Below are 26490 nucleotides of genomic sequence, written 5' to 3'. Positions count from 1 at the left end.
CCAAACTCGATGAGAAGGCACCTAGTCCTGTTGAGCTTGATGAGAAGGCATCAAGCCCCTACGACGAAGTAGGAAGAAAATTGAGCGCTATTCCTCTGGATGAAAAAGCACCCAGTCCAGTTAAATCAGAAGATAAGGCACCAAGCCCCGTCAAGCCCGATGAGAAAGCGCCAAGCCCCGTCAAGACCGACGAGAAAGCGCCAAGCTCCGTCAAGCCCGACGAAAAGGAGCCAAGCTCAGTCAAGCTCGATGAGAAGGCACCTAGTCCTGTTGAGCTTGATGAGAAGACACCAAGCCCCGACGAGGAAGTAGAAAGAAAATTGAGCGCTATTTCTCTTGATGAAAAAGCACCCAGTCCACTTAAATCAGAAGATAAAGCACCAAGCCCCGTCAAGCCCGATGAGAAAGCGCCAAGCCCCGTCAAGACTGACGAGAAAGCGCCAAGCTCCGTCAAGCCTGACGAGAAAGAGCCAAGCCCCATCAAGCCCGATGAGAAAGCGCCAAGCCCCGTCAAGCCAGATGAGAAGACACCAAGCCCCGTCAAGCCTGACGAAAAGGAGCCAAGCTCAGTCAAGCTCGATGAGAAGGCACCTAGTCCTGTTGAGCTTGATGAGAAGACACCAAGCCCCGACGAGGAAGTAGAAAGAAAATTGAGCGCTATTTCTCTTGATGAAAAAGCACCCAGTCCACTTAAATCAGAAGATAAAGCACCAAGCCCCGTCAAGCCCGATGAGAAAGCGCCAAGCCCCGTCAAGACTGACGAGAAAGCGCCAAGCTCCGTCAAGCCTGACGAGAAAGAGCCAAGCCCCATCAAGCCCGATGAGAAAGCGCCAAGCCCCGTCAAGCCAGATGAGAAGACACCAAGCCCCGTCAAGCCTGACGAAAAGGAGCCAAGCTCAGTCAAGCTCGATGAGAAGGCACCTAGTCCTGTTGAGCTTGATGAGAAGACACCAAGCCCCGACGAGGAAGTAGAAAGAAAATTGAGCGCTATTTCTCTTGATGAAAAAGCACCCAGTCCACTTAAATCAGAAGATAAAGCACCAAGCCCCGTCCAGCCCGATGAGAAAGCGCCAAGCCCCGTCAAGACCGACGAGAAAGCGCCAAGCTCCGTCAAGCCTGACGAGAAAGAGCCAAGCCCCATCAAGCCCGATGAGAAAGCGCCAAGCCCCGTCAAGCCAGATGAGAAGACACCAAGCCCCGTCAAGCCTGACGAAAAGGAGCCAAGCTCAGTCAAGCTCGATGAGAAGGCACCTAGTCCTGTTGAGCTTGATGAGAAGACACCAAGCCCCGACGAGGAAGTAGAAAGAAAATTGAGCGCTGTTTCTCTTGATGAAAAAGCACCCAGTCCAGTCAAATCAGAAGACAAGGCACCAAGCCCCGTAAAGCCCGACGAGAAAGTGCCAAGCCCCGTCAAGGAAGATGAAAGAAAACTGAGCGCTATCTCTATTGATGGGAAAGCCCCCAGTCCAGTCGAACAAAAAGAAACTGCAGTTAGCTCCATCGAACTTGATAAGAAAGGATCAAGCACCATCAAGCCTGATGAGAAGGCGCCAAGCCCTGTCAAGCCCGATGAGAAGTCACTTAGCCCTCTTGATCATGATGACAAAGTTCCAAGCCCCGTCAAGCCTGAGGAAAAAGAGCCAAGCCCATCCAAGCTCGATGAGAAGGCACCTAGTCCTGTTGAGCTCAGGGAGAAGGCGCCAAGCCCCGTAAAGGGAGACGAAAGAAAATTGAGCGCTATTTCTCTCGATGAGAAAGCACCCAGTCCAATCAAATCAGAAGATAAGGCACCAAGCCCCATCAAGCCCGACGATAAAGCGCCAAGCCCCGTCAAGCCCGACGAGAAAGCGCCAAGCCCTGTCAAGCCTGACGAAAAAGAGCTAAGCCCATCCAAGCTCGATGAGAAGGCACCTAGTCCTGTTGAGCTCGATGAGAAGGCACCAAGCCCCGTCAAGCCCGACGAGAAAGCGCCAAGCCCCGTCAAGCCTCACGAGAAAGAGCCAAGCCCCATCAAGCCCGAAGAGAAGTCACCAAGCCCTCTTGAACATGATGACAAAGTTCCAAGCCCCGTCAAGCCTGACGAAAAAGAGCCAAGCCCATCCAAGCTCGATGAGAAGGCACCAAGCCCCGTCAAGGAAGACGAAAGAAAATTGAGCGCTATTTCTCTGGATGAGAAAGCACCCAGTCCAGTCAAATCAGAAGACAAGGCGCCAAGCCCCGTCAAGCCCGATGAGAAAGCGCCAAGCCCTGTCAAGCTCGATGAGAAGGCACTTAGCCCTCTTGAACATGATGACAAAGTTCCAAGCCCCGTCAAGCCTGACGAAAAAGAGCCAAGCCCATCCAAGCTCGATGAGAAGGCACCTAGTCCTGTTGAGGTCGATGAGAAGGCACCAAGCCCCGTCAAGGAAGATGAAAGAAAATTGAGCGCTTTTTCTCTCGATGAGAAAGCACCCAGTTCAGTCGAATCAGAAGACAAGGCACCAAGCCTTGTCAAGCCCGATGAGAAAGCACCAAGCCCCGTCAAGCCTCACGAGAAAGAGCCAAGCCCCATCAAGCCCGATGAGAAGGCGCCAAGCCCTCTTGAACATGATGACAAAGTTCCAAGCCCCGTCAAGCCTGACGAAAAAGAGCCAAGCCCATCCAAGCTCGATGAGAAGGCACCTATTCCTGTTGAGCTCGATGAGAAGGCACCAAGCCCCGTCAAGGAAGATGAAAGAAAATTGAGCGCTATTTCTCTCGATGAGAAAGCACCCAGTCCAATCAAATCAGAAGACAAGGCACCAAGCCCCGTCAAGCCTGACGAGAAAATGCCAAGCCCCGTCAAGCCCGACGAGAAAGCGCCAAGCCCCGTCAAGCCCGACGAGAAAGCACCAAGCCCCGTTAAGGAAGAGGAAAGAAAATTGAGCGCTATTTCTCAGAATGAGAAAGTACCCAGTCCAGTCGAATCAGAAGACAAGGCACCAAGCCTTGTCAAGCCTGACGAGGAAGTGCCAAGCCCCGTCAAGCCCGACGAGAAAGCGTCAAGCCCCGTCAAGCCCGACGAGAAAGCGCCAAGCCCCGTCAAGCCCGACGAGAAAGCACCAAGCCCACTCAAGCCTCACGAGAAAGAGCCAAGCCCATCCAAGCTCGATGAGAAGACACCTAGTCCTGTTGAGCTCGATGAGCAGGCACCAAGCCCCGTTAAGGAAGACGAAAGAAAATTGAGCGCTATTTCTCTGGATGAGAAAGCACCCAGTCCAGTCAAATCAGAAGACAAGGCGCCAAGCCCCGTCAAGCCCGATGAGAAAGCGCCAAGCCCTGTCAAGCTCGATGAGAAGGCACTTAGCCCTCTTGAACATGATGACAAAGTTCCAAGCCCCGTCAAGCCTGACGAAAAAGAGCCAAGCCCATCCAAGCTCGATGAGAAGGCACCTAGTCCTGTTGAGCTCGATGAGAAGGCACCAAGCCCCGTCAAGGAAGATGAAAGAAAATTTAGCGCTATTCCTCAGGATGAGAAAGCACCCAGTCCAGTCGAATCAGAAGACAAGGCACCAAGCCTTGTCAAGTCCGATGAGAAAGCACCAAGCCCCGTCAAGCCTCACGAGAAAGAGCCAAGCCCCATCAAGCCCGATGAGAAGGCGCCAAGCCCTCTTGAACATGATGACAAAGTTCCAAGCCCCGTCAAGCCTGACGAAAAAGAGCCAAGCCCATCCAAGCTCGATGAGAAGGCACCTAGTCCTGTTGAGGTCGATAAGAAGGCACCAAGCCCCGTCAAGGAAGATGAAAGAAAATTGAGCGCTATTTCTATCGATGAGAAAGCACCCAGTCCAATCAAATCAGAAGACAAGGCACCAAGCCCCGTCAAGCCTGACGAGGAAGTGCCAAGCCCCGTCAATCCCGACGAGAAAGCGCCAAGCCCCGTCAAGCCCGACGAGAAAGCGCCAAGCCCCGTCAAGCCCGACGAGAAAGAGCCAAGCCCCGTCAAGCCTGACGAGGAAGTGCCAAGCCCCGTCAAGCCCGACGAAAAAGAGCCAAGCCCATCCAAGCTCGATGAGAAGGCACCTAGTCCTGTTGAGCTCGATGAGAAGGCACCAATCCCCGTTAAGGAAGACGAAAGAAAATTGGACGCTATTTCTCTGGATGAGAAAGCACCCAGTCCAGTCGAATCAGAAGACAAGGCACCAAGCCTTGTCAAGTCCGATGAGAAAGCACCAAGCCCCGTCAAGCCTCACGAGAAAGAGCCAAGCCCCATCAAGCCCGATGAGAAGGCGCCGAGCCCTCTTGAACATGATGACAAAGTTCCAAGCCCCGTCAAGCCTGACGAAAAAGAGCCAAGCCCATCCAAGCTCGATGAGAAGGCACCTAGTCCTGTTGAGATCGATGAGAAGGCACCAAGCCCCGTCAAGGAAGATGAAAGAAAATTGAGCGCTATTTCTCTCGATGAGAAAGCACCCAGTCCAATCAAATCAGAAGACAAGGCACCAAGCCCCGTCAAGCCTGACGAGGAAGTGCCAAGCCCCGTCAAGCCCGACGAGCAAGCGCCAAGCCCCGTCAAGCCCGACGAGAAAGCGCCAAGCCCCGTCAAGCCTGACGAGAAAGAGCCAAGCCCCGTCAAGCCTGACGAGGAAGTGCCAAGCCCCGTCAAGCCCGACGAAAAAGAGCCAAGCCCATCCAAGCTCGATGAGAAGGCACCCAGTCCTGTTGAGCTCGATGAGAAGGCACCAATCCCCGTTAAGGAAGACGAAAGAAAATTGAGCGCTATTTCTCTGGATGAGAAAGTACCCAGTCCAGTCGAATCAGAGGACAAGGCACCAAGCCTTGTCAAGCCCGATGAGAAAGCACCAAGCCCCGTCAAGCCTCACGAGAAAGAGCCAAGCCCCATTAAGCCCGATGAGAAGGCGCCAAGCCCTCTTGAACATGATGACAAAGTTCCAAGCCCCGTCAAGCCTGACGAAAAAGAGCCAAGCCCATCCAAGCTCGATGAGAAGGCACCTAGTCCTGTTGAGCTCAGGGAGAAGGCGCCAAGCCCCGTCAAGGAAGACAAGGCACCAAGCCCCGTCAAGCCTGACGAAAAAGAGCCAAGCCCATCCAAGCTCGATGAGAAGGCACCTAGTCCTGTTGAGCTCGATGAGAAGGCACCAAGCCCCGTCAAGGAAGACGAAAGGAAATTGAGCGCTATTTCTCTGGATGAGAAAGCACCCAGTCCAGTCAAATCAGAAGACAAGGCACCAAGCCTTGTCAAGCCCGATGAGAAGGCACCTAGTCCTGTCAAGGAAGACGAAAGAAAATTGAGCGCTATTTCTCTTGATGAGAAACCAGTCAAATCAGAAGACAAGGCACCAACCCCCGTCAAGCCCGACGAGAAAGCGTCAAGCCCCATCAAGCCCGATGAAAAAGCGCCAAGCCCCGTCCAGCCTGATGAGAAGGCGCCAAGCCCCGACGAGGAAATAGAAAGAAAATTGAGCGCTATTTCTCTTGATGAAAAAGCTCACAGTCCAGTCAAACCAGAAGACAAGGGACCTAGCCCCGACAAGGGAGACGAAAGAAAATTGAGTGCTATTTCTCTTGATGAAAAAGCTCACAGTCCAGTCAAACCAGAAGACAAGGGACCAAGCCCCGTCAAGCCCGACGAGAAAGCCCCAAGCCCCGTCAAGCCCGACGAGAAAGCGCCAAGCCCCATCAAGGGAGACGAAAGAAAATTGAGTGCTATTTCTCTAGATGAGAAAGCAGTCAAAGCAGAAGACAAGGCACCAAGCCCCGTCAAGCCCGACGAGAAAGCGCCAAGCCCCTTACAGCCTGATGAGGAGGCGCCAAGCCCTGTCAAGCCCGATGAGAAGGCGCCAAGCCCTCTTGAACATGATGACAAAGTTCTTAGCCCCGTCAAGCCTGACGAAAAAGAGCCAAGCCCATCCAAGCTCGATGAGAAGGCACCTAGTCCTGTTGAGCTCGATGAGAAGGCACCAAGCCCCGTCAAGGAAGACAAGGCACCAAGCCTCGTCAAGACCGATGAGAAAGTGCCAAGCCCCGTCAAGCCCGACGAAAAAGAGCCAAGCCCATCCAAGCTCGATGAGAAGGCACCTAGTCCTGTTGAGCTCGATGAGAAGGCACCTAGCCCTGTTGAGCTCAGGGAAAAAGCGCCAAGCCCCGTCAAGCCCGACGAGAAAGCGCCAAGCCCCATCAAGCCCGATGAGAAGGCACCTAGTCCTGTTGAGTTTGATGAGAAGGCACCAAGCCCCGTTAAGGAAGACGAAAGAAAATTGAGCGCTATTTCTGTGAATGAGAAAGCACCCAGTCCAGTCGAATCAGAAGACAAGGCACCAAGCCTCGTCAAGACCGATGAGAAAGTGCCAAGCCCCGTCAAGCCCGACGAAAAAGAGCCAAGCCCATCCAAGCTCGATGAGAAGGCACCTAGTCCTGTTGAGCTCGATGAGAAGGCACCTAGTCCTGTTGAGTTTGATGAGAAGGCACCAAGCCCCGTCAAGGAAGACGAAAGAAAATTAAGCGCTATTTCTTTGGATGAGAAAGCACCCAGTCCTGTCAAATTAGAAGACAAGGCACCAAGCCTTGTCAAGCCCGATGAGAAAGCGCCAAGCCCCGTCAAGCCAGATGAGAAGGCAACTAGTCCTGTTGAGCTTGATGAGAAGGCACCAAGCCCCGACGACGAAGTAGAAAGAAAATTGAGCGCTATTTCTCTCGATGAGAAAGCACCAAGTCCAGTCAAACCAGAAGACAAAGCACCAAGCCCCATCAAGCCCGACGAGAAAGCGCCAAGCCCCGTCAAGCCCGACGAGAAAGCGCCAAGCCCCGTCAAGCCCGACGAAAAAGAGCCAAGCCCATCCAAGCTCGATGAGAAGGCACCTAGTCCTGTTGAGCTCGATGAGAAGGCACCAAGCCCCGTCAAGGAAGACGAAAGAAAAATGAGCGCTATTTCTCTGGATGAGAAAGCACCCAGTCCAGTCAAATCAGAAGACAAGGCACCAAGCCTTGTCAGGCCCGATGAGAAATCGCCAAGCCCCGGCAAGCCTGAAGAGAAAGAGCCAAGCCCCGTCAAGCCAGATGAGAAGGCACCTAGTTCTGTTGAGCTTGATGAGAAGGCATCAAGCCCCGACGAGGAAGTAGAAAGAAAATTGAGCGCTATTTCTCTTGATGATAAAGCACACAGTCCAGTTAAACCAGAAGATAAGGTACCAAGTCCCGTCAAGGGAGACGAAAGAAAATTGAGTACTATTTCTCTTGATGAGAAACCAGTCAAATCAGAAGACAAGGCACCAAGTCCTGTCAAGCCCGATGAGAAGGCGCCAAGCCCCGTCAAGCCCGATGAGAAGGCGCCAAGCCCTCTTGAACATGATGACAAAGTTCCAAGCCCCGTCAAGCCTGACGAAAAAGAGCCAAGCCCATCCAAGCTCGATGAGAAGGCACCGAGTCCTGTTGAGCTCGATGAGAAGGCACCTAGTCCTGTTGAGCTCGATGAGAAGGCACCTAGCCCTGTTGAGCTCAGGGAGAAGGCGCCAAGCCCCGTTAAACCTGACGAGAAAGAGCCAAGCCCCATCAAGCCCGACGAGAAAGCGGCAAGCCCCATCAAGCCAGACGAGAAAGCGCCAAGCCCCGTCAAGCCCGACGAGAAAGCGGCAAGCCCCATCAAACCAGACGAGAAAGCGCCAAGCCCCGTCAAGCCTGAGGAAAAAGAGCCAAGCCCATCCAAAACCGATGAGAAGGCACCTAGTCCTGTTGAGCTCGATGAGAAGGCACCAAGCCCCGTCAAGGAAGACGAAAGAAAATTGAGCGCTATTTCTCTGGATGAGAAAGCACCCAGTCCAGTCAAATCAGAAGACAAGGCACCAAGCCTTGTCAAGCCCGATGAGAAAGCGCCAAGCCCCGTCAAGCCTGACGAGAAAGAGCCAAGCCTCATCAAGCTCGATGAGAAAGCGCCAAGCCCCGTCAAGCCCGACGAGAAAGCGCCAAGCCCCGTCAAGCCCGACGAGAAAGCGGCAAGCCCCATCAAACCAGACGAGAAAGCGCCAAGCCCCGTAAAGCCTGAGGAAAAAGAGCCAAGCCCATCCAAAACCGATGAGAAGGCACCTAGTCCTGTTGAGCTCGATGAGAAGGCACCAAGCCCCGTCAAGGAAGACGAAAGAAAATTGAGCGCTATTTCTCTGGATGAGAAAGCACCCAGTCCAGTCAAATCAGAAGACAAGGCACCAAGCCTTGTCAAGCCCGATGAGAAAGCGCCAAGCCCCGTCAAGCCTGACGAGAAAGAGCCAAGCCACATCAAGCCTGACGAAAAAGAGCCAAGCCCATCCAAGCTCGATGAGAAGGCACCTAGTCCTGTTGAGCTCGATGAGAAGGCACCAAGCCCCGTCAAGAAAGACGAAAGAAAATTGAGCGCTATTTCTCTGGATGAGAAAGCACCCAGTCCAGTCAAATCAGAAGACAAGGCACCAAGCCTTGTCAAGCCCGATGAGAAAGCGCCAAGCCCCGTCAAGCCAGATGAGAAGGCACCTGGTCCTGTTGAGCTTGATGAGAAGACATCAAGCCCCGACGAGGAAGTAGAAAGAAAATTGAGCGCTATTACTCTTGATGATAAAGCACACAGACAAGTAAAACCAGAAGATAAGGCACCAATCCATGTCAAACCCGATGAGAAAACTTCAAGTACCGTCAAGCCTGACGAGAAAGAGCCAAGCCCCATCAAGCCCGATGAGAAAGCGCCAAGCCCCGTCAAGCCCGACGAGAAAACGCCAAGCCCCGTCAAGCTCGACGAGAAAGCGCCAAGCTCCATCAAGCCAGACGAGAAAGCGGCAAGCCCCATCAAGCCTGACGTAAAAGAGCCAAGTCCATCCAAGCTCGATGAGAAGGCGCCTAGTCCTGTGGAGCTCGATGAGAAGGCACCAAGCCCCGTCAAGGAAGACGAGAGAAAATTGAGCGCTATTTCTCTGGATGAGAAAGCACCCAGTCCAGTCAAATCAGAAGACAAGGCACCAAGCCCCATCAGGCCCGACGAGAAAGCGCCAAGCCCCGTCAAGCCCGACGAGAAAACGCCAAGCCCCGTCAAGCCCGACGAGAAAGCGGCAAGCTCCATCAAGCCAGACGAGAAAGCGGCAAGCCCCATCAAGCCTGAGGAAAAAGAACCAAGTCCATCCAAGCTCGATGAGAAGGCACCTAGTCCTGTTGAGCTCGATGAGAAGGCACCAAGCCCCGTCAAGGAAGACAAAAGAAAATTGAGCGCTATTTCTCTGGATGAGAAAGCACCCAGTCCAGTCAAATCAGAAGACAAGGCACCAAGCCTTGTCAAGCCCGATGAGAAAGCGGCAAGCCCCATCAAGCCCGATGAGAAAGCGCCAAGCCCCGTCAAGCCAGATGAGAAGGCACCTAGTCCTGTTGAGCTTGATGAGAAGGCATCAAGCCCCGACGAGGAAGTAGAAAGAAAATTGAGCGCTATTTCTCTTGATGATAAAGCCCACAGTCCAGTCAAATCAGAAGATAAGGCACCAAGCCCCGGCAAAACTGATGAGAAAGCGCCAAGCACCGTCAAGCATGATGAGAAGGCACCAAGCCCAGCGAAAGAAGAAGAAAGAAAACTGAGCGCTATCTCTCTTGATGGGAAAGCCCCCAGTCCAGTCGAACAAAAAGAAACTGCAATTAGCTCCATCGAACTTGATGAAAAGGCGCCAAGCCCTGTCAAACCCGATGAGAAGGCGCCAAGCCCTGTCAAACCTGATAAGAAGGCACCAAGCCCTGCCAAGCCTGATGAGAAGGCACCAAGCCCCGTCAAAGAAGAAGAAAGAAAACTGAGCGCTATTTCTCTGGATGAGAAAGCCCCCAGTCCAATCAAATCAGAAGACAAGGCACCAAGCCCCGTCAAGCCTGACGAGAAAGCGCCAAGCTCTATCAAGCCCGATGAGAAAGCGCCAAGCCCTACCAAGCCTGATGAGAAGGTACCAGGCCCCGACAAGGAAGAAGACAAGGCACCCAGCCCCGTCAAGCCTGACGAGAAAGCGCCAAGCTCTATCAAGGACGATGAGAAAGCGCCAAGCCCTACGAAGCCTGATGAAAAGGCACCAAGCCCCGACAAGGAAGAAGACAAGGCACCCAGCCCCGTCAAGCCTGACGAAAAAGAGCCAAGCCCATCCATGCTCGATGAGAAGGCACCTAGTCCTGTTGAGCTCGATGAGAAGGCACCTAGCCCTGTTGAGCTCGATGAGAAGGCACCAAGCCCCATCAAGGAAGGAGAAAGAAAATTGATCGCTATTTCGCTTGCTGAGACAGCACCCAGTCCAGTCAAATCAGAAGACAAGGCACCAAGCCCAATCAAGCCTGACGAGAAAGCGCCAAGCCTAATTGAGCCCGATCAAAAAGAGCCAAGGCCATCCAAGCTCGATGAGAAGACACTAAGTCCAGCGAAGGAAGACGAAAGAAAACTGAGCGCTATCTCCCTTAATGGGAAAGCCCCCAGTCCATTCGAACAAAAAGAAACTGCAGTTAGCTCCATCGAACTTGATGAAAAGGCGCCAAGCCCTGTCAAACCCGATGAGAAGGCGCCAAGCCCCGTCAAGCCTGACGAGAAAGCGCCAAGCCCCATCAAGCCCGATGAGAAAGCGCCAATCCCCGCCAAGCCTGATGAGAAGGCACTAAGCCCTGACAAGGAAGAAGAAAGAAAATTGAGCGTTATTTCTCTTGATGAGAAAGCACCAAGTCCAGTCGATTCAGAAGACAAGGCACCAAGCCCCGTCAGGCATGAAGACAAAACTCCTAGCCCTGTCAAACCTGACGAAAAGGAGCCAAGCCCAGCCAAGTACGACGAGAAGGCACCTAGTCCTGTTGAGCTCGATGAGAAAGCACCTAGTCCTGCCAAGCCCGACGAAGAGACACCTAGCCCTATCAAACTTGATGAGAAGGCACCAAGCCCCGTCAAGTACGATGAGAAAGCGCCAAGCCCCGTCAAGCCTGATGAGATGGCACCTATTTCTACTAAACCTGACGAGAAAGAACCAAGCGCAGTCAAGGAAGATGAAAGGAAACTGAGTGCTGTCTCTCTTGATGTGAAAGCACCCAGTCTTGTCGAACCAAAAGAAACTTCAACAAGTTCCATCAAACTTGATGAGAAAGAACATAGCCCCGTAAAGCCTGACGAGAAGGCACCAAGCCCCGACAAGGAAGCAGAAAGAAAATTGAGCGCTATTTCTCTTGATGAGAAAGCACCAAGTCCAGTCAAATCAGAAGACAAGGCACCAAGCCCTGTCAAGCCTGCCGAAAAAGAGCCAAGCTCAGTCAAGCCCGATGAGAAGGCACCTAGTCCTGTTGAGCTCGATGAGAAGGCACCAAGCCCCATCAAGGAAGACGAAAGAAAACTGAGCGCTATTTCTCTGGATGAGAAAGCACCCAGTCCAATCAAATCAGAAGACAAGGCACCGAGCTCCGTCAAGCCCGACGAGAAAACGCCAAGCCCGGTCAAGCCCGATGAGAAAGTGCCAAGCTCCGTCAAGCCTGCTGAAAAGGCACCTAGTCCTACCAAACCTGACGAGAAAGAACCCAGTTCAGTTAAGGAAGATGAAAGAAAACTGAGTGCTGTCTCTCTTGATGTGAAAGCACCCAGTCCAGTCGAACAAAAGGAAACGGCAGCGACACTCATCAAACGTGACGAGAAAGAACCAAGCCCCGTTAAGTCCGAGGAGAAGTTGCCTATTCCAGTCAAGTCCGATGAAAAGGCACTTAAACCTCTTGAACATGATGAGAAAGGTCTAAGCTCCGTCAAGCCAGATAAGAAGGCACCTAGTTCTGCCGAGTCTGACGAAGAGGCACCCAGCCATATCAAATCTGATGAGAAAGCACCTAGTCCTACCAAACCTGATGAGAAAGAACCAAGTCCAGTCAAGGAAGACGAAAGAAAGCTGAGTGCTATCTCTCTTGATGTGAAAGCACCCAGTCCAGTCGAACCAAAGGAAACGGTAGCTGTACTCATCAAAACTGACGAAAAAGAACCAAGCCCCGTCAAACAAGATGAGAAAACGCAAAGCCCCGTCAAGCTCGATGAAAAGGCGCCTAGTCCAGTCGAGGCTGACGAGAAGGCACTAAAGCCTCTTGAACATGATGACAAAGTTCCAAGCCCGGTCAAGCATGATGAAAAAGCGCCAAGCCCTGTCAAGCCTGATGAGAAAGAACCGAGCTCTCTTAAGTACGATGAAGATACAAGTCCAGTCAAAGTTGAAGACAGAGAATTGAGCCTATCAGAGACTGATAAAGACTTGTCAAGTATAACTTATATAGAAAAAGTAACCAAACAGGATGATTCTAGCCATGTCACTAGCAAGCAAAGACAACGGTTGTCAAGCCCAGATAAAATGTTGGGTAAAACAGTTGAAGAGAAGGAAACAAGTGCAAGTAAACTTGACATAACTTCAGTCGATACTCTTGAAGAGAAAATGTCAAGCGTAAGCACAACTGAAGAAAAGCCAGCAATCACACAACAGTCTGAGGAGCTTTTAGATGAAGATGGCTTTGTGGTTATTGACAAAAATACTCTTGATGAACATTTAGAACATCAAGAAATTTCACCAAACAGGGAAGGAGACATACATTTGAAGGATAAAATAGCTCACGACAAAATCACCATCGATAAGACTCCACAGTTTTCTGATGCCATTCTCAGTCAAGTTCCTGTAAAAGAACCTAAACCAGAGAAAGAGGCTCAGATGAAAGAAGACGTGGATCAAGGTATTAAACCTGAAGACGATCTTACTCCTGAAATAATAAAGAAAGAACTACGTGTTGAAACCGAATTACAAGATCAGTTTGATGACGATGTACCAAGCCCAGAACTTGTTCTAGATACACTCAAAGAACTTAGTCCTATAAAAGACGACACAGGTGTTGTTATTAAAGAAACAATCAAACAATTGGTTTCGGAAAAAGAAATAGATGAAGTAACTGAAATAAAAGAAGCAGTGCATAAAGTAAAAGTCGATGAATTGAAATCAGTGTCCACTAAAGTCACAGACATTACTCCTATATCTGACGAATTAAGTGAAAAAACTCAACAATTAAAATCTGAACAATTAACTAGTGAAATTATGGAAAGTGATATCATTTCTGACAAACTTGATTACAAGCAAGTTGGTTTAGAAAAGGATATTTGTGACACCAAAAAAGATAAAAAGACAATCGATGGTGAAGCAGATGCAGTTAAATCAATAGAAGTAGTAAAACAGATTACCACTGCTAGCAATCAAATTGATAATTTAATTCATCACGATCAGTTTGAAGATAAAACACTAAGTCCTATTGAGCATAAGGAAGAAATAGCAACAATTCAAAAAGAAACAAGCTTAGTAGATGAAAAGAAACGCGATCCAGACGAAAAGGATGAGAAAGGTATAACACCTATTAAGCTGGATAAACTATCTGATAAAAAACCGAGTCCTGCTGAATCTGATGCAGAAATCCTAAGTCCAGCTTTAATGGATGACAGCGAGCTACCTGCTGTACACATACCACTAACAAAATCTGACAAAGAAAAGAGTGCAGAAATTGAAACGGTGGCAGTAAAGGCTGATGATTCCATCAAGCATAGTATTAAGTTACCAACTGAAAGCCTAGTTGACGAAAAGAGCGCATTAGTACCAATCACACCTCAAGATGAATCAGAAATTGAGAAACAATTAGAAGGCTTTGAACCTGTTGGTGAAATAGAAGAAGATACCACAACTCAGATAGTCACCATTACTGAAGGTGGCCAGGTAATTAAAAGGAAATCAACTATCACAACAATTATTCAAGAATACTCAAATGTAAGTAAGACTATAAGAAAATACAAAATCACAGTTATATCTGTAGAGTCGGACGAACATTTAGATGGCACTAAATTTAGCAGAACATATAAAGACGTATCTATTGCCGATTCGAGACCTAAAACAAGTACTTTTAAAATTGAAGTAAAAGAGATCAGTCCAATACAAGATGAAACTGATATAAGATCCGACCTTGAATTAACCTTTACCAAGAAGACACCTAGCCCACTCAAAGAAGATCAAAAAGAATCGAGCCCCGATATGCTTGAAAAGAAAGTGCCTCGCCCTCAGGAACTAGGTGAAGATGGAGAAAGTGGTATCACGCCTGAAGAAAAGGTACCCAGTCCTATCAAACGTGATGAATTATCAAGTAGCCCAATGGAAGAAAAATTAATCTCATTCTTAGATGATCTAGAAATTGAAGAACGATTAAAAGATTTCAAACCCATGGGTGAATCAGAGGAAAAAACAATTACTCAATACCTCACCATAACGGAAAAAGGTGTTGAAATTTTAAGAACGTTTATTATCAAAACGGTAGTACAAAAATATTACAGTATTTCAAGAACGACAGTGATGTACAAGATTATTATTGTTACTGTCGAAGAAGACGAATTACCGGATGGAACTAAAGTTAGCAGAACATACAAGAAAACTTCATTGAGTAATTCAAAACCAACTTTAGAGCAACTGATGCAGCTTTGCAATGAATGCGTCGCCAGAGATTTACACTTAAAAGTTTCAGACTTTAGTTCTACAAAGCCTGATGATCAGGACAAATCAACTGACGCGTCTGAAGAGAAGAAGTTAAGCCCTATCAAGCCTGATGAGAAAACAGACAGCCTTGTCAAACCTGATGACAAAGATTCTAGCCCGGTCAAGCTAGATGAAAAGGTAGGCAGCCCAGTCAAGGATGATGGAAGAAAACTCAGCTCAGTTTCTCTTGAAGTGACAGCACCAAGCCCAGTCAAGCCAGGTGAGGAGGCATCTAGCCCTGTCAAGCCTGATGAGAAATCGCCTAGCCCTGAAAAGCCTGCAGAGAAGGCGCCTAGCCCTGTCCAACCTGATGAGAAGGTACCTAGCCCTATCAAGACCGATGAGAAGGCGCCTAGCCCTATCAAGACAGATGTGAAGGAACCAAGCCCTGTTAAGCCCGAAGAAAAGGTAGCCAGCCCTGTCAAGATAGACGATAAGCCACCTAGCCCTATCAAGACCGATGAGAAGGCGCCTAGCCCTGTCAAGCCTGATGAGAAATCACCTAGCCCTGTAAAGCCTGCAGAGAAGGCGCCTAGCCCTGTTAAACCTGATGAGAAGGTACCTAGCCCTATCAAGACCGATGAGAAGGCGCCTAGCCCTTTCAAGCCTGAAGATAAGGCGCCTAGTTCTCTCAAGGTAGACGATAAGGAACCAAGCCCTGTCAATCCCGATGAGGAGGTACCTAGCCCCGTCGACCACGATGACAAGCTACCTAGCCCTATCAAGACTCACGAGAAGGCGCCTAGCCCTGTCAAACTTGATGAGGAGTTGCTGAGTTCTGTAAAGACTGACGCGAAGGCGCCTAGCCCTGTCAAGACTGATGAAAGGATACCAAGCCCTGTCAAACCTGAAGAGAAGGCGCCTAGCACCGCAAAGCCCGATGAGAAGGTACCTAGCTCCATCGACCTCGATGATAAGCTACCTAGCCCTGTCAAGATAGACGATAGGGAACCAAGCCCTGTCAAGCCTGTTGAGAAGGTACCTAGCCTTATCAAGCCTGATGAGAGGATACCTAGCCCTGTCAAGATAGATGATAAGGAACCAAGCCCTGTCAAGCCTGATGAGAAGGAACCTAGCCCTGTCGAGCCTGATGAGAAGGAACCTAGCCCTGTCAAGATTGACGAAAAGGCGCCTAGCCCTGTCAAGCCTGATGAGAAGGTACCTAGCTCCATCGAAATCGATGATAAGGTGCCTAGTCCTGTCAAGATTGAAGATAAGGAATTAACCCCCGTCAAGCCTGATGAGAAGGTACTTAGCCCTGTAAAGCCTGACGAAAAGGCGCCTAGCCTTGTCAAGCCCGATGAGAAGGAACCAAGCCCTGTCAAGCCCGACGAAAAGGCGCCTAGCTCTGTTCAGCCCGAAGACAAGATCCCTAGCCCTGTCAAGATAGACGATAAGCTAACTAGCCCTATGAAGGCTGATGATAAGGAGCCAAGCCCTGTCAAGCCTGACGAAAAGGTGCCTAGCCCTGTCAAGCTCGATGAGAAGGAACCAAGCCCTGTCAAGCCCGACGAAAAGGCGCCTAGCTCTGTTCAGCCCGAAGACAAGATCCCTAGTCCTGTCAAGATAGACGATAAGCTAACTAGCCCTATCAAGGCTGATGATAAGGAGCCAAGCCCTGTCAAGCCTGACGAAAAGGCGCGTAGCCCTGTAAAGCCTGACGAGAAGATATCTAGCCCCATCGAACAAGATGACAAGCTGCCTAGCCCTGTCAAGACAGATGATAAGGAACCAAGCCCTGTTAAGCCCGAAGAGAAAGTACCTAGCACTGCCAAGCCTGACAAAAAGCCGCCTAGTCCTGTTCAGCCCGAAGAGAAGGTCCCTAGCTCTGTCAAGACAGATGATAAGGAATCAAGCCCTGTCAAGCCTGAAGAGAAGGTACCTAGCCCTGTCAAGCCTGAAGAGAAGGCGCCTAGCCCCGAAAAGCCCGATGAGAAGGTACCTAGCCCCATCGACATCGATGATAAGCTACCTAGCCCTGTCAAGCCTGACGAAAAGACGCCTAACCCTGTCAAGTCTACTGAGAAGATATCTAGCCCCATCGAACAAGACGACAAGCTGCCTAGCCCTGTCAAGACAGATGATAAGGAACCAAGCCCTGTCAAGCCTGAAGAGAAGGCGCCTAGCCGCGCAAAGCCCGATGAGAAGGTACCTAGCTCCATCGAACACGATGACAAGCTGCCTAGTCCTGTTAAGACAGATGATAAGGAACCAAGCCCTGTCAAGCCCGACAAAAAGGCGCCTAGCCCTATTCAGCTCGAAGAGAAGATCCCTAGCCCTATCAAGACAGATGATAAGGAACCAAGCCCTATCAAGCCCGATGAGAAGCTGCCCAGCCCTGTCAAGCCTGATGAGAAGGAACCTAGCCCTGTCAAGCCTGAAGAGAAGGTGCCTAGCCCCGCAAAGCCCGATGAGAAGGTACCTAGCCCCATCGACATCGATGATAAGCTACCTAGCCCTGTCAAGCCTGACGAGAAGATATCTAGCCCCATCGAACAAGACAACAAGCTGCCTAGCCCTGTCAAGACAGATGAAAAGGAACCAAGCCCTGTCAAGCCTGAAGAGAAGGCACCTAGCCGCGCAAAGCCCGACGAGAAGGTACCTAGCTCCATCGACATCGGTCATAAGCTACCTAGCCCTATCAAGTCAGATGAAAAGGAACCAAGCCCTGTCAAGCCCGACGAAAAGGCACCTAGCCCTGTTAAGCCCGAAGAGAAGGAACCTAGCCCTGTCAAGATAGACGATATGGTAATTAGCCCTGTCAAGGCTGATGATATGGAACTAAGCTCAGTCAAGCCTGACGCGAAGGCGCCTAGCCCTGTCAAGCCAGATGAGAAGGAACCAAGCCCTGTTAAGCCCGAAGAGAAGGAACCTAGCCCTGTCAAGATAGACGATAAGGTAATTAGCCCTGTCAAGCCTGATGAGAAGGTACCTAGCCCTGTCAAGCCTGATGAGAAGGTACCTAGCCCTGTCAAGCCCGATGAGAAGGAACCTAGCCCTCTTAAGCTCGATGAGAAGGTACCTAGCCCTGTCAAGCCCGATGAGAAGGAACCTAGCCCTCTTAAGCTCGATGAGAAGGAACCTAGCCCTGTCAAGCCTGATGAGAAGGTACCTAGCCCCGCAAAGCTCGATGAAAAAGAACCGAGCCCCGTCAAGCCTGACGCGAAGGCGCCTAGCCCTGTCAAGCCTGATGAGAAGGTACCTAGCTCCATCGAAATCGATGATAAGGTACTTAGTCCTATCAAGATTGAAGATAAGGAATCAACCCCTGTGAAGCCTGACGAAAAGGCGCCTAGCCCTGTTAAGACAGATGATAAGGAACCAAGCCCTGTTAAGCCCGGAGAGAAGGAACCTAGCCCTGTCAAGATAGACGATAAGGTAATTAGCCCAGTCAAGGCTTATGATATGGAACTAAGCTCTGTCACGCCTGACGCGAAGGCGCCTAGCCCTGTCAAGCCTGATGAGAGAGTACCTAGCTCCATCGACATCGATGATAAGGTATCTAGTCCCATCCAACACGATGAGAAGGAACGTAGCCCTGTCAAGCCTGATGAGAAGGTACCTAGCCCTGTCAAGCCTGATGAGAAGGTACCTAGCCCTGTCAGGCCCGATGAGAAGGAACCTAGCCCTCTTAAGCTCGATGAGAAAGAACCTAGCCCTGTCAAGCCTGAAGAGAAGGTACCTAGCCCTGTCAAGCCTGATGAGAAGGTACCTAGCCCTGTCAAGCCCGATGAGAAGGAACCTAGCCCTCTTAAGCTCGATGAGAAGGAACCTAGCCCTGTCAAGCCTGATGAGAAGGTGCCTAGCCCCATCCAACACGATGAGAAGGTCCCTGTCAAGCTTGAAGATAAGGAATCAACCCCTGTCAAGGCTGATGATAAGGAACCAAGCCCCGTCAAGCCTGACGCGAAGGCACCTAGCCCTGTCAAGCCTGACGAAAAGGCGCCTAGCCCTATCAAGCCTGATGAGAAGGTACCTAGCTCCATCGAAATCGATGATAAGGTACCTAGTCCTGTCAAGATTGAAGATAAGGAACCAATCCTCGTCAAGCCTGATGAGAAGGTACTTAGCCCTGCCAAGCCTGACGAAAAGGCGCCTAGCGCCGTAAAGCCCGATGAGAAAGAACCAAGCCCTGTCAAGATAGACGATAAGGAACCAATCCTCGTCAAGCCTCATGAGAAATCGCCTAGCCCTATCAAGACAGATGAGAAGGTGCCTAGCCCCATCGAACACGATGACAAGCTACCTAGCCCTGTTAAGCTAGATGAAAAGGCGCCTAGCCTCGTCAAGCTGGATGTGAAGGAAGTTAGCCATGCTAAACCTGACGAAAAGGAGCAAAGCCCTGTGAAGCCTGAAGAGAAGGAACCTAGCCCCGCAAAGCCCGATGAGAAGGTACCTCGCTCCATCGACATCGATGATAAGGTAACTAGCCCCGTCAAGACAGATGAAAAGGTACCTAGCCCCGTCGAGCCTGATGAGAAGGTACCTAGCCCTGTCAAGCCTGATGAGAAGGTACCTAGCTCCATCGAAATCGATGATAAGGTACCTAGTCCTGTCAAGATTGAAGATAAGGAATTAACCCCCGTCAAGCCTGATGAGAAGGTATCTAGCCCCATCGAACACGATGACAAGCTACCTAGCCCTGTCAAGACAGATGACAAGGTACCTAGCCCTGTTAAGCCTGATGATAAGGAACCAAGCCCCGTCAAGCCTGACGAAAAGGCGCCTAGCCCTGTCAAGCCTGACGAAAAGGCACCTAGCCCTGTCACGCCTGATGAGAAGGTCTCTAGCCCCATCGAACACGATGACAAGCTTGTTAGCACTGTCAAGACAGATGATAAGGAACCAAGCCCTGTCAAACCCGACGAAAAGGCGCCTAGCCTCGTTAAGCCCGATGAGAAGGTACCTAGCCCTGTCAAGATGGACGATAAGGAACCAAGCCCGGTCAAGCCTGATGAGAAGGCACCTAGCCCTGTCAAGCCTGACGAAAAGGTGCCTGCCCCCATCAAGCCTGCTGAGCAACAACCCAGTCCTGTTTCGGAAGACGTCAAAAAAGTAAGCGCTAGCTCTCTTGAAGAACAAGCACCCATTCCAGTCGAACCAGAAGTAAAAGTACCAAGTCCTATCAAACTTGATAAGGCAGAGCTGAGCCCCGACAAGCCCCTTGACAAGGTGCCTAGTCCTGTTATGTCTGATAAGACGACGCTTAGCGCTATTAAACATGATGTCAAATTACCCAGCCCTGACAAGGCAAATGACAAAGTACCTAGCCCTGTCAAACATGAAAAGTCCCCTGAAACAGATAAAGCCTCAGAAAAATCAGAAGTTACCAAAAAAGAAATTGAAGCAAAATCAAAGGATGATGAAAAAGACATCGATGAAAAGGAATCTTTCGAAGACGAATCGACAAGTAGTAAGAAAGTTTCAGTCGGCTCCGACAAAGATCTTATAAGTAAATCAGATAAACAAATAGTTGATTCAGAAGATCATCAGTCACAGAAAAAATCCGCAGACGGAAAAGATCTGCAAGACTTTGATACTACTGAAAAAGACATTTATGACGATGGCGAATCGATAAGTGAAGATAGTCAAATAATTGAAAGAGTTGACCTTCAAAAAGAGTCATTTGTTCAACCAGCAGTTACAAAAATACAATCTTTATCCAGTCAAACAGAAGAATTGCTTAAACAAGAGCGACAATTCGTTTCCAAATTAGAACCTGGTCTTAAAGAAACTGTCAGTAAACCACATGTTGTGAAAAAGAGATCTATTCTAGACGATAGATCTACTCAAGACTCTCTTGATAGCTTGACAGATGATCTTACGTCTATACCACATGGAAGCAGTTCTGAAGATGTTTCAAAAGAAACAAGTCTAGAGGAAAAATACAGTTTTGAAGGATCTGAAAAGTCTGAAAAGAAATCCGTACGAAAACTACATGCTGATGATACTACGAGCCATAAAGTTGAACCATTATCAATCGACGACTCTTTTACTTCAACACTGAAAGATACCGATTTGACCAAAGTGCAAGACGACAAAACACAGGAATTAGGATCACCAAAAGATGAAATACCTCTTTCTGAAGCATCAGATTCCGGAGTCCATAGTATACCCACCGATGTAGGACTTAGTGACGACAAAAATATAACTCAAGCAATGACTGAAAGTGCCGTTCATCTTATGGAGTCGATACAAAAAGCATTTGAAGAAGACACTGTACAACAAGGAATTAAAACTGAGAGCTTAGAATCTTTAGTAAGAGTTTCGACACCCCCAACCGTCCCAGTTAGTCCACTGCCTAAGACTCCTAGTAGCTTCCAAGATGTCAAAATAAGCGACGGCGTTCAGAGTGAAGTAACCTATGATAAGTCTGATGGCAGCGAGGAAACAATCACTAAAGTGGTACATGTTGGAGATGACGTTCTTACCCAAAGAATTTCAACTTCAACAGAAAAAGTTCCAAAGAAAACAACTGCTCTTGTCGATGATGAATCAGATCTTTTATCATTGATGCAAAATGTTGGAAAGATCAAAACCGAAACTGATACTGTAACCAAAATAATTAAGGAAGGTGAAAATGTTGTAACACAAACAATTACCACTGTTACTACCAAAGAAGTAATATCAAGAGAAGACGGCACACCACAGAATATTAAGACCACAATAGAAACTACTACATTGAGCAAAGGATCTGATGGTTCTACAACTACTATTAAAGATACACAAACATTACTCTCAGAATGTTCTTCCAGCCTTAGATCTACCTCATCTATGGATTTGTATGCAAAAGACAGAATAGATAAGGAATATTTAGAAAGTGAAGAAAAGTTCGATATTAGGGATTTGACTGATAAACGTGAGTCTTCCTTACCTAAAGATGTAGAATCACTCAAATCCTTTTTAAGTGAGACTGATGAGTCAGACGATAACATTGAAGATACGATTATTGATACAGATGTAAGTAAACGAATTATTAAAGAAAACAACAAGGATATTGTCGAAACTGTTACAACAACAACAAAGAAAGAAACCATTAAAGTAAGTGACCATAAAAAAATAATTCGTACGACAGTAGAAACAAATGTCGCTAAAGAGCATCCTGATGGTTCAAGAGATGTACAGAAGAATGTTGAAGTTAAGACTGAAGAAATTATTTTAGATTCTAGCAGTAATTTAGATAATATACTTAATGAGTTTATTGTTTGTGGTGAACCTGAAGAAAGTGTCACCTCTAAAACAGAAGAAATCAAACAAGACACTTTCACCATTAGACGCACAATAGTAACCAGAGTAGTTAAAACAAAATATGCCGATAAACAAGGCATCCCTAGAAAACTCAAGACTGACACAACTATCACTACGACTGATGATTACCCAGATGGTTCTTCTCGCACGAAAGTTGATAGCAGTACATCGCTGTCAGACATTGATATCGAACAAGTAGAGACTCCTGAACTTCAAGATTTAACAGTAGTAGAAGATAAGGCGGTCGAAACAGACAGAAATGAGAAAACTGTTAGTATAAACGGAAAAAGTGCGTTGCAAATTATAACTACAACTACTACTAAAGAAACATTAGCCTCAATTGACAGGACTAAGAGAAAACTAAAGACCACAGTTGAGACTGTAACGGAGACAATGCTTTCCGATGGCATGACAGAAGTGACGAAAGATGTCAAAATATCTGTGTCAGACATTGGATTAGATACTGTAGAAGATAGTCTCGACGGCTTTGAATCAATTGGCAAACCCAAAGAGGACACTACTACAGAAACTGAAACAGTAACTGAAGACGGCCTTATTATAAAAAGAAAAACAACTGTAACTACTACTACACAAGAATATATCAATACATCAAATACTATTAAGCGAGTAAAGACAACAGTCAAGACTGTTGTAGAAGATGAACACCCTGATGGTTCTGTTATAAAGAAGACAAGTGAAAAGATATCTCTTACAGATGAAAATCTCATAACAACGAACGATGACTCCGAAGACGAAAAGATTAACGCCATTCTTAAGGATTTGATTTCATCAGAACCTGATGTAAGTGAATCCGTGCAAAAAGAAGAAATCAAAGAAAAGGATATTACCATCCATAGAACTATTGTTACTAAAATAGTGACGACAAAGTACTCTGACAGTCGGGGACAATTACAAAAAATTAAAACAGTCACTACAGTTACTACCAGTGATCAATATCCTGACGGCACTACAAAGATTACTGTTGATACAAACACGACTATTAATGATTTAAATATTGAAGAAGAGGTTCAAACGAAAAAGAAGGTTAGTGTAGATCAGAGTACCTTGCCAGAACCTAAAGAAAAAGACCCAGAACCTATTGTCAATGGAGTTCATGAATCGCTAGACTCTGAAACTTTCATAGAAGGAAAATCAAGAACCGGTGATAAATTAACTGTCAAAGAAGAATCACCGTCAGAAGAAGAACCTGCCCAAAGCAGTAAAGTCGACGCCGCCCTGAAAGACTTCATCCCTGAAGGAGAACCAGAAATAACTGAATCTAGCGAAACTATAGATATCAAGGAAAAGGATACTGTTATCCGCAGGATTATAGTCACTAAAATAGTTAAAACAAAATATTCTGACAAACAGGGCAATCTCAGAAAACTAAAGACTGTAACTACACTCACCACTACCGATAACTATCCAGATGGGTCAGCTCGGACTACTGTTGAAAGTAGCACTTCAGTTACGGATATTGAAATAGAAATTACTGACGTCGTCGAAGAAGGTTTTGATGCTGTTGGTGATCCAATAGAAGACACAACCACAGAAACTAAATCTATCACTGAAAATGGTATTGTGATAAAAAGAAAAACAACTATCACCACAATAGTCCAAGAATATGCTAGTGCTGAACAAAATATTAAGCGAACGAAAACTACAATTAGGACAGTAATAGAAGATGAATACCCCGACGGTTCAGTCACAACAAGAGCCAGTGAAAAGGTATCATTAGTAGATGAAAGTCTCAAGGCGCCTGAACCCACAGCAGAAGAATTAGCCGAAATAAGAAAATTAGAAGCAGCGCTCCAAGACCTATCTCCGTCAGGAGAACCTGAAGTAAGCGAAGACACCAAGGTTCAAGAAATAAAGGAAGACGGGGTGAGCATTAGAAGAGTCATCAATACAAAAATAGTCAAAACTAAGTACTCTGATAGTAAAAATATCATACGAAAGATGAAGACGGTTAAAACTGTAACGACAACCGATGAATTCCCAGACGGCGCTGCAAGAACAACTGTTGACACCAGTACATCAGTATGTGATATAAAAGAAGACAATGTGGAGGTCCCTGTTCAACAAGTGACAGGCTACGATCAGGTTGGGGATGTTCAAATCAATGTCGAAACTATTAATAATGCAGTAGTTAGAGACGGAAAAGAACTTCAACAAACAATTACTATCAAAACAACAAAAGAAGTTTTGGAATCACAACAAGAGGATATTAAGAGGAAAGTCAGAACAACTGTAGAAACTGAGAGTCAAATTGCACTACCCGATGGTAACACGGAAATCACAAGGGACAAAAAAGTGACATTAGATGATTTTAAAAGCGAAACATTCTATGAAAACTTGACGGGATATGTAGAAATTGATAAACCAAAAGAATCTGTTGAGACTGAAGAAGATACAATTTTCGAAAATGGCGTGAAAATAAATAGAAAAACAACAATGAAAACCATAAAACAGGAATTCGAAAATCCCGCTACACTTTCAAGGAAAGTTAAAACTATAATTAGGGTTGAGATTGAAGATGAACATCCTGATGGTACAGTCATTACTAAGAAGAAAGAAACTGTCACAATCACAGACATAGCAGGTTACCCTCCAAGATCAATGCAAGATGCTCCTGGGCGTCCTGAAGATTTACCGGTTGGTGATTCTGAAATTGTAGAAAGTCAAACTGAAGACTTAGACGTTAAAAATGAAGAAATCCAACGAGGGTCTATTACTATCAAACGCAAAATTACGACAAAAACTAAACGCGAATTCTTAGCTAGTAACGATGTAAATATTAAACGAGTACGGACTACTGTTGAAACAACTACTGTCGATGAATATCCCGACGGTGCTACTGAAACCACAAAAGATGTAAAAATAACTGTATCCGAATTCCAGAAGACATCAGACAGTGATCTACAAGCGGCGCTCCAGGGATTAGAACCCACTGGTAAAATTAAAACTTCCGTAGATAAAAAGACTAATATCATCAAATCAGAACATGGTGAAAAAATTACTCAGACAATCACGACTAACGTGACCAAAGAAGAACTTAGCAATAGTAAAACAAATGACGTTGCAGTAAAAACGGTCACAGAAACTATTACGGAAAATGCCAAAGACGACGGCACAGTTGAAACAACGAAAGACGTTCGTACACAAATTACATACTTACCACCAGGAACTGGTCTTGATGACTGGTCTCCAGAAGAGCTTGAAGAAATTGAAAAACAACCAGTAGCACAAGAGGAACGACAAGTTTTGGATGATAAGCCTGCCGTAAACCAGAAGCAACATGATGCAAAAGAAAAACAAGAACAAAAGCCGAAGAAACAACGTTCACCAGTTGGAGAAATAACTACGGAAACTGATACCTACACTAAAGTCATCAAAGAAGGTGACAACGAAATAACACAAACAATAACGGTAGTAACAACAAGAGAAGTCATTAGCCCTGAAAAAATTAAAGTAACAGTTGAGACTACTACAGTTAGCAAAGGCAGTGATGGGGTAACCAAGACAACTAAATCTACTAAAACTACGATATCAGAGTTTAGAGAAGAGTTTGAAGAAACCGTTGATACTGGTGAAAGTGAAAAATCATTCTCGAAATTGTCTTCTAAGACAGGTGATATGCGAAGCTCATCAGCAGCGAGCGATGATCTAGACCATCCTGGCATCGCAACTCCACCATCAGATATTAGCTCAAGAGGGTCTAGGGCCGCCACTCATATTTGGGGCACGGAAAGCAGTGGAATGTACTATAGTGATGAAGAAGGTCAGGGCAGCCCTAGCAGTACAAAATCACAAATTGCACACTCCCCTAGGTCCAATCTCAGCTTTGAATTAGACACCGCTAGGTCACAACAAGATCTATTCGAAAAACATGAATCAGGTTTAGACAAAGACATTATGACAACCTCCTTATATGGACACTTACCTGAAGATGATTCCTGCAAATCCTCTTCACACTCTGAAGTTACCACAACTGAAGTACTCAGTGGCTCTGCAACTAAACTAACTAAAGAGTTCTTAAGCAAAGAAAGATCAGAACATATAAAACACAGCGATGCTACTTTCTTGAAAGAGGCTGACGAACATTTTGAGAAAGCCATTGAAGAACATAAGAAGGTGAGCGGTTCTCAAGTTATTTCAAATATAACAGCTAAATATGAACTTGATTCGAAATTCCATTCAAGTTCAAGTCATTCATCAAAGGAGGAAAGTACAATAACATTAAAAGACATTAAAACAGAATCAAAAAAATTGTCTGACAGCAGTTCATCAAGCAAACAGGAAACTAAGTTGGAACAATCTGAAACGACGAGCGAAACTCGTAAAACATCCAAAGACCCGATCGAGTCTTGGGGAAAGCCACTTGGTTTGCCCAGTCCAATAGGGCCACCTACACAGACAGATGGCAAGAGCACTCCTAAGAAGCAATCTAGTGCAACAGTGTTAAACAAAAATAAGATCAACCAAGAGAAGAGCAAGGAAGCCAAGGGTCGCGCCTCGGAGTCTCCCAGCAAGAAGAAGGCTCCAGCTCCGGTGTACATGGAACTTACTTATGTTCCACACCACGGCAACTCCTACTACTCCGCCATTGAATTCTTCAAGCGAGTCCGTGCCCGCTACTACGTATTCTCTGGTACTGAGCCTTCAAAAGAGATCTACAATGCTCTGCTCGATGCCAAGAAAACATGGGAAGATAAAGATTTAG

General features: G+C 47.2%; 1 protein-coding gene across 1 annotated transcript in view; it reads left to right on the top strand.

Annotated features, from left to right (window-relative positions):
• Positions 1 to 26490, top strand: part of LOC124636786 (titin-like) — a 208196-nt gene that overhangs the window by 178564 nt on the left and 3142 nt on the right. The window contains exon 8 of the mRNA XM_047172934.1: positions 1 to 26490. This exon is cut by the window's left edge and continues 5958 nt beyond it. Coding sequence (XP_047028890.1) covers positions 1 to 26490 — 26490 coding nt within the window.

Source organism: Helicoverpa zea, chromosome 15 (assembly GCF_022581195.2).
Source record: "Helicoverpa zea isolate HzStark_Cry1AcR chromosome 15, ilHelZeax1.1, whole genome shotgun sequence".
Taxonomy (NCBI): domain Eukaryota; kingdom Metazoa; phylum Arthropoda; class Insecta; order Lepidoptera; family Noctuidae; genus Helicoverpa; species Helicoverpa zea.
Note: the sequence above shows the minus strand (reverse complement) of the source record. Positions and strands in the feature narration are given on the sequence as shown.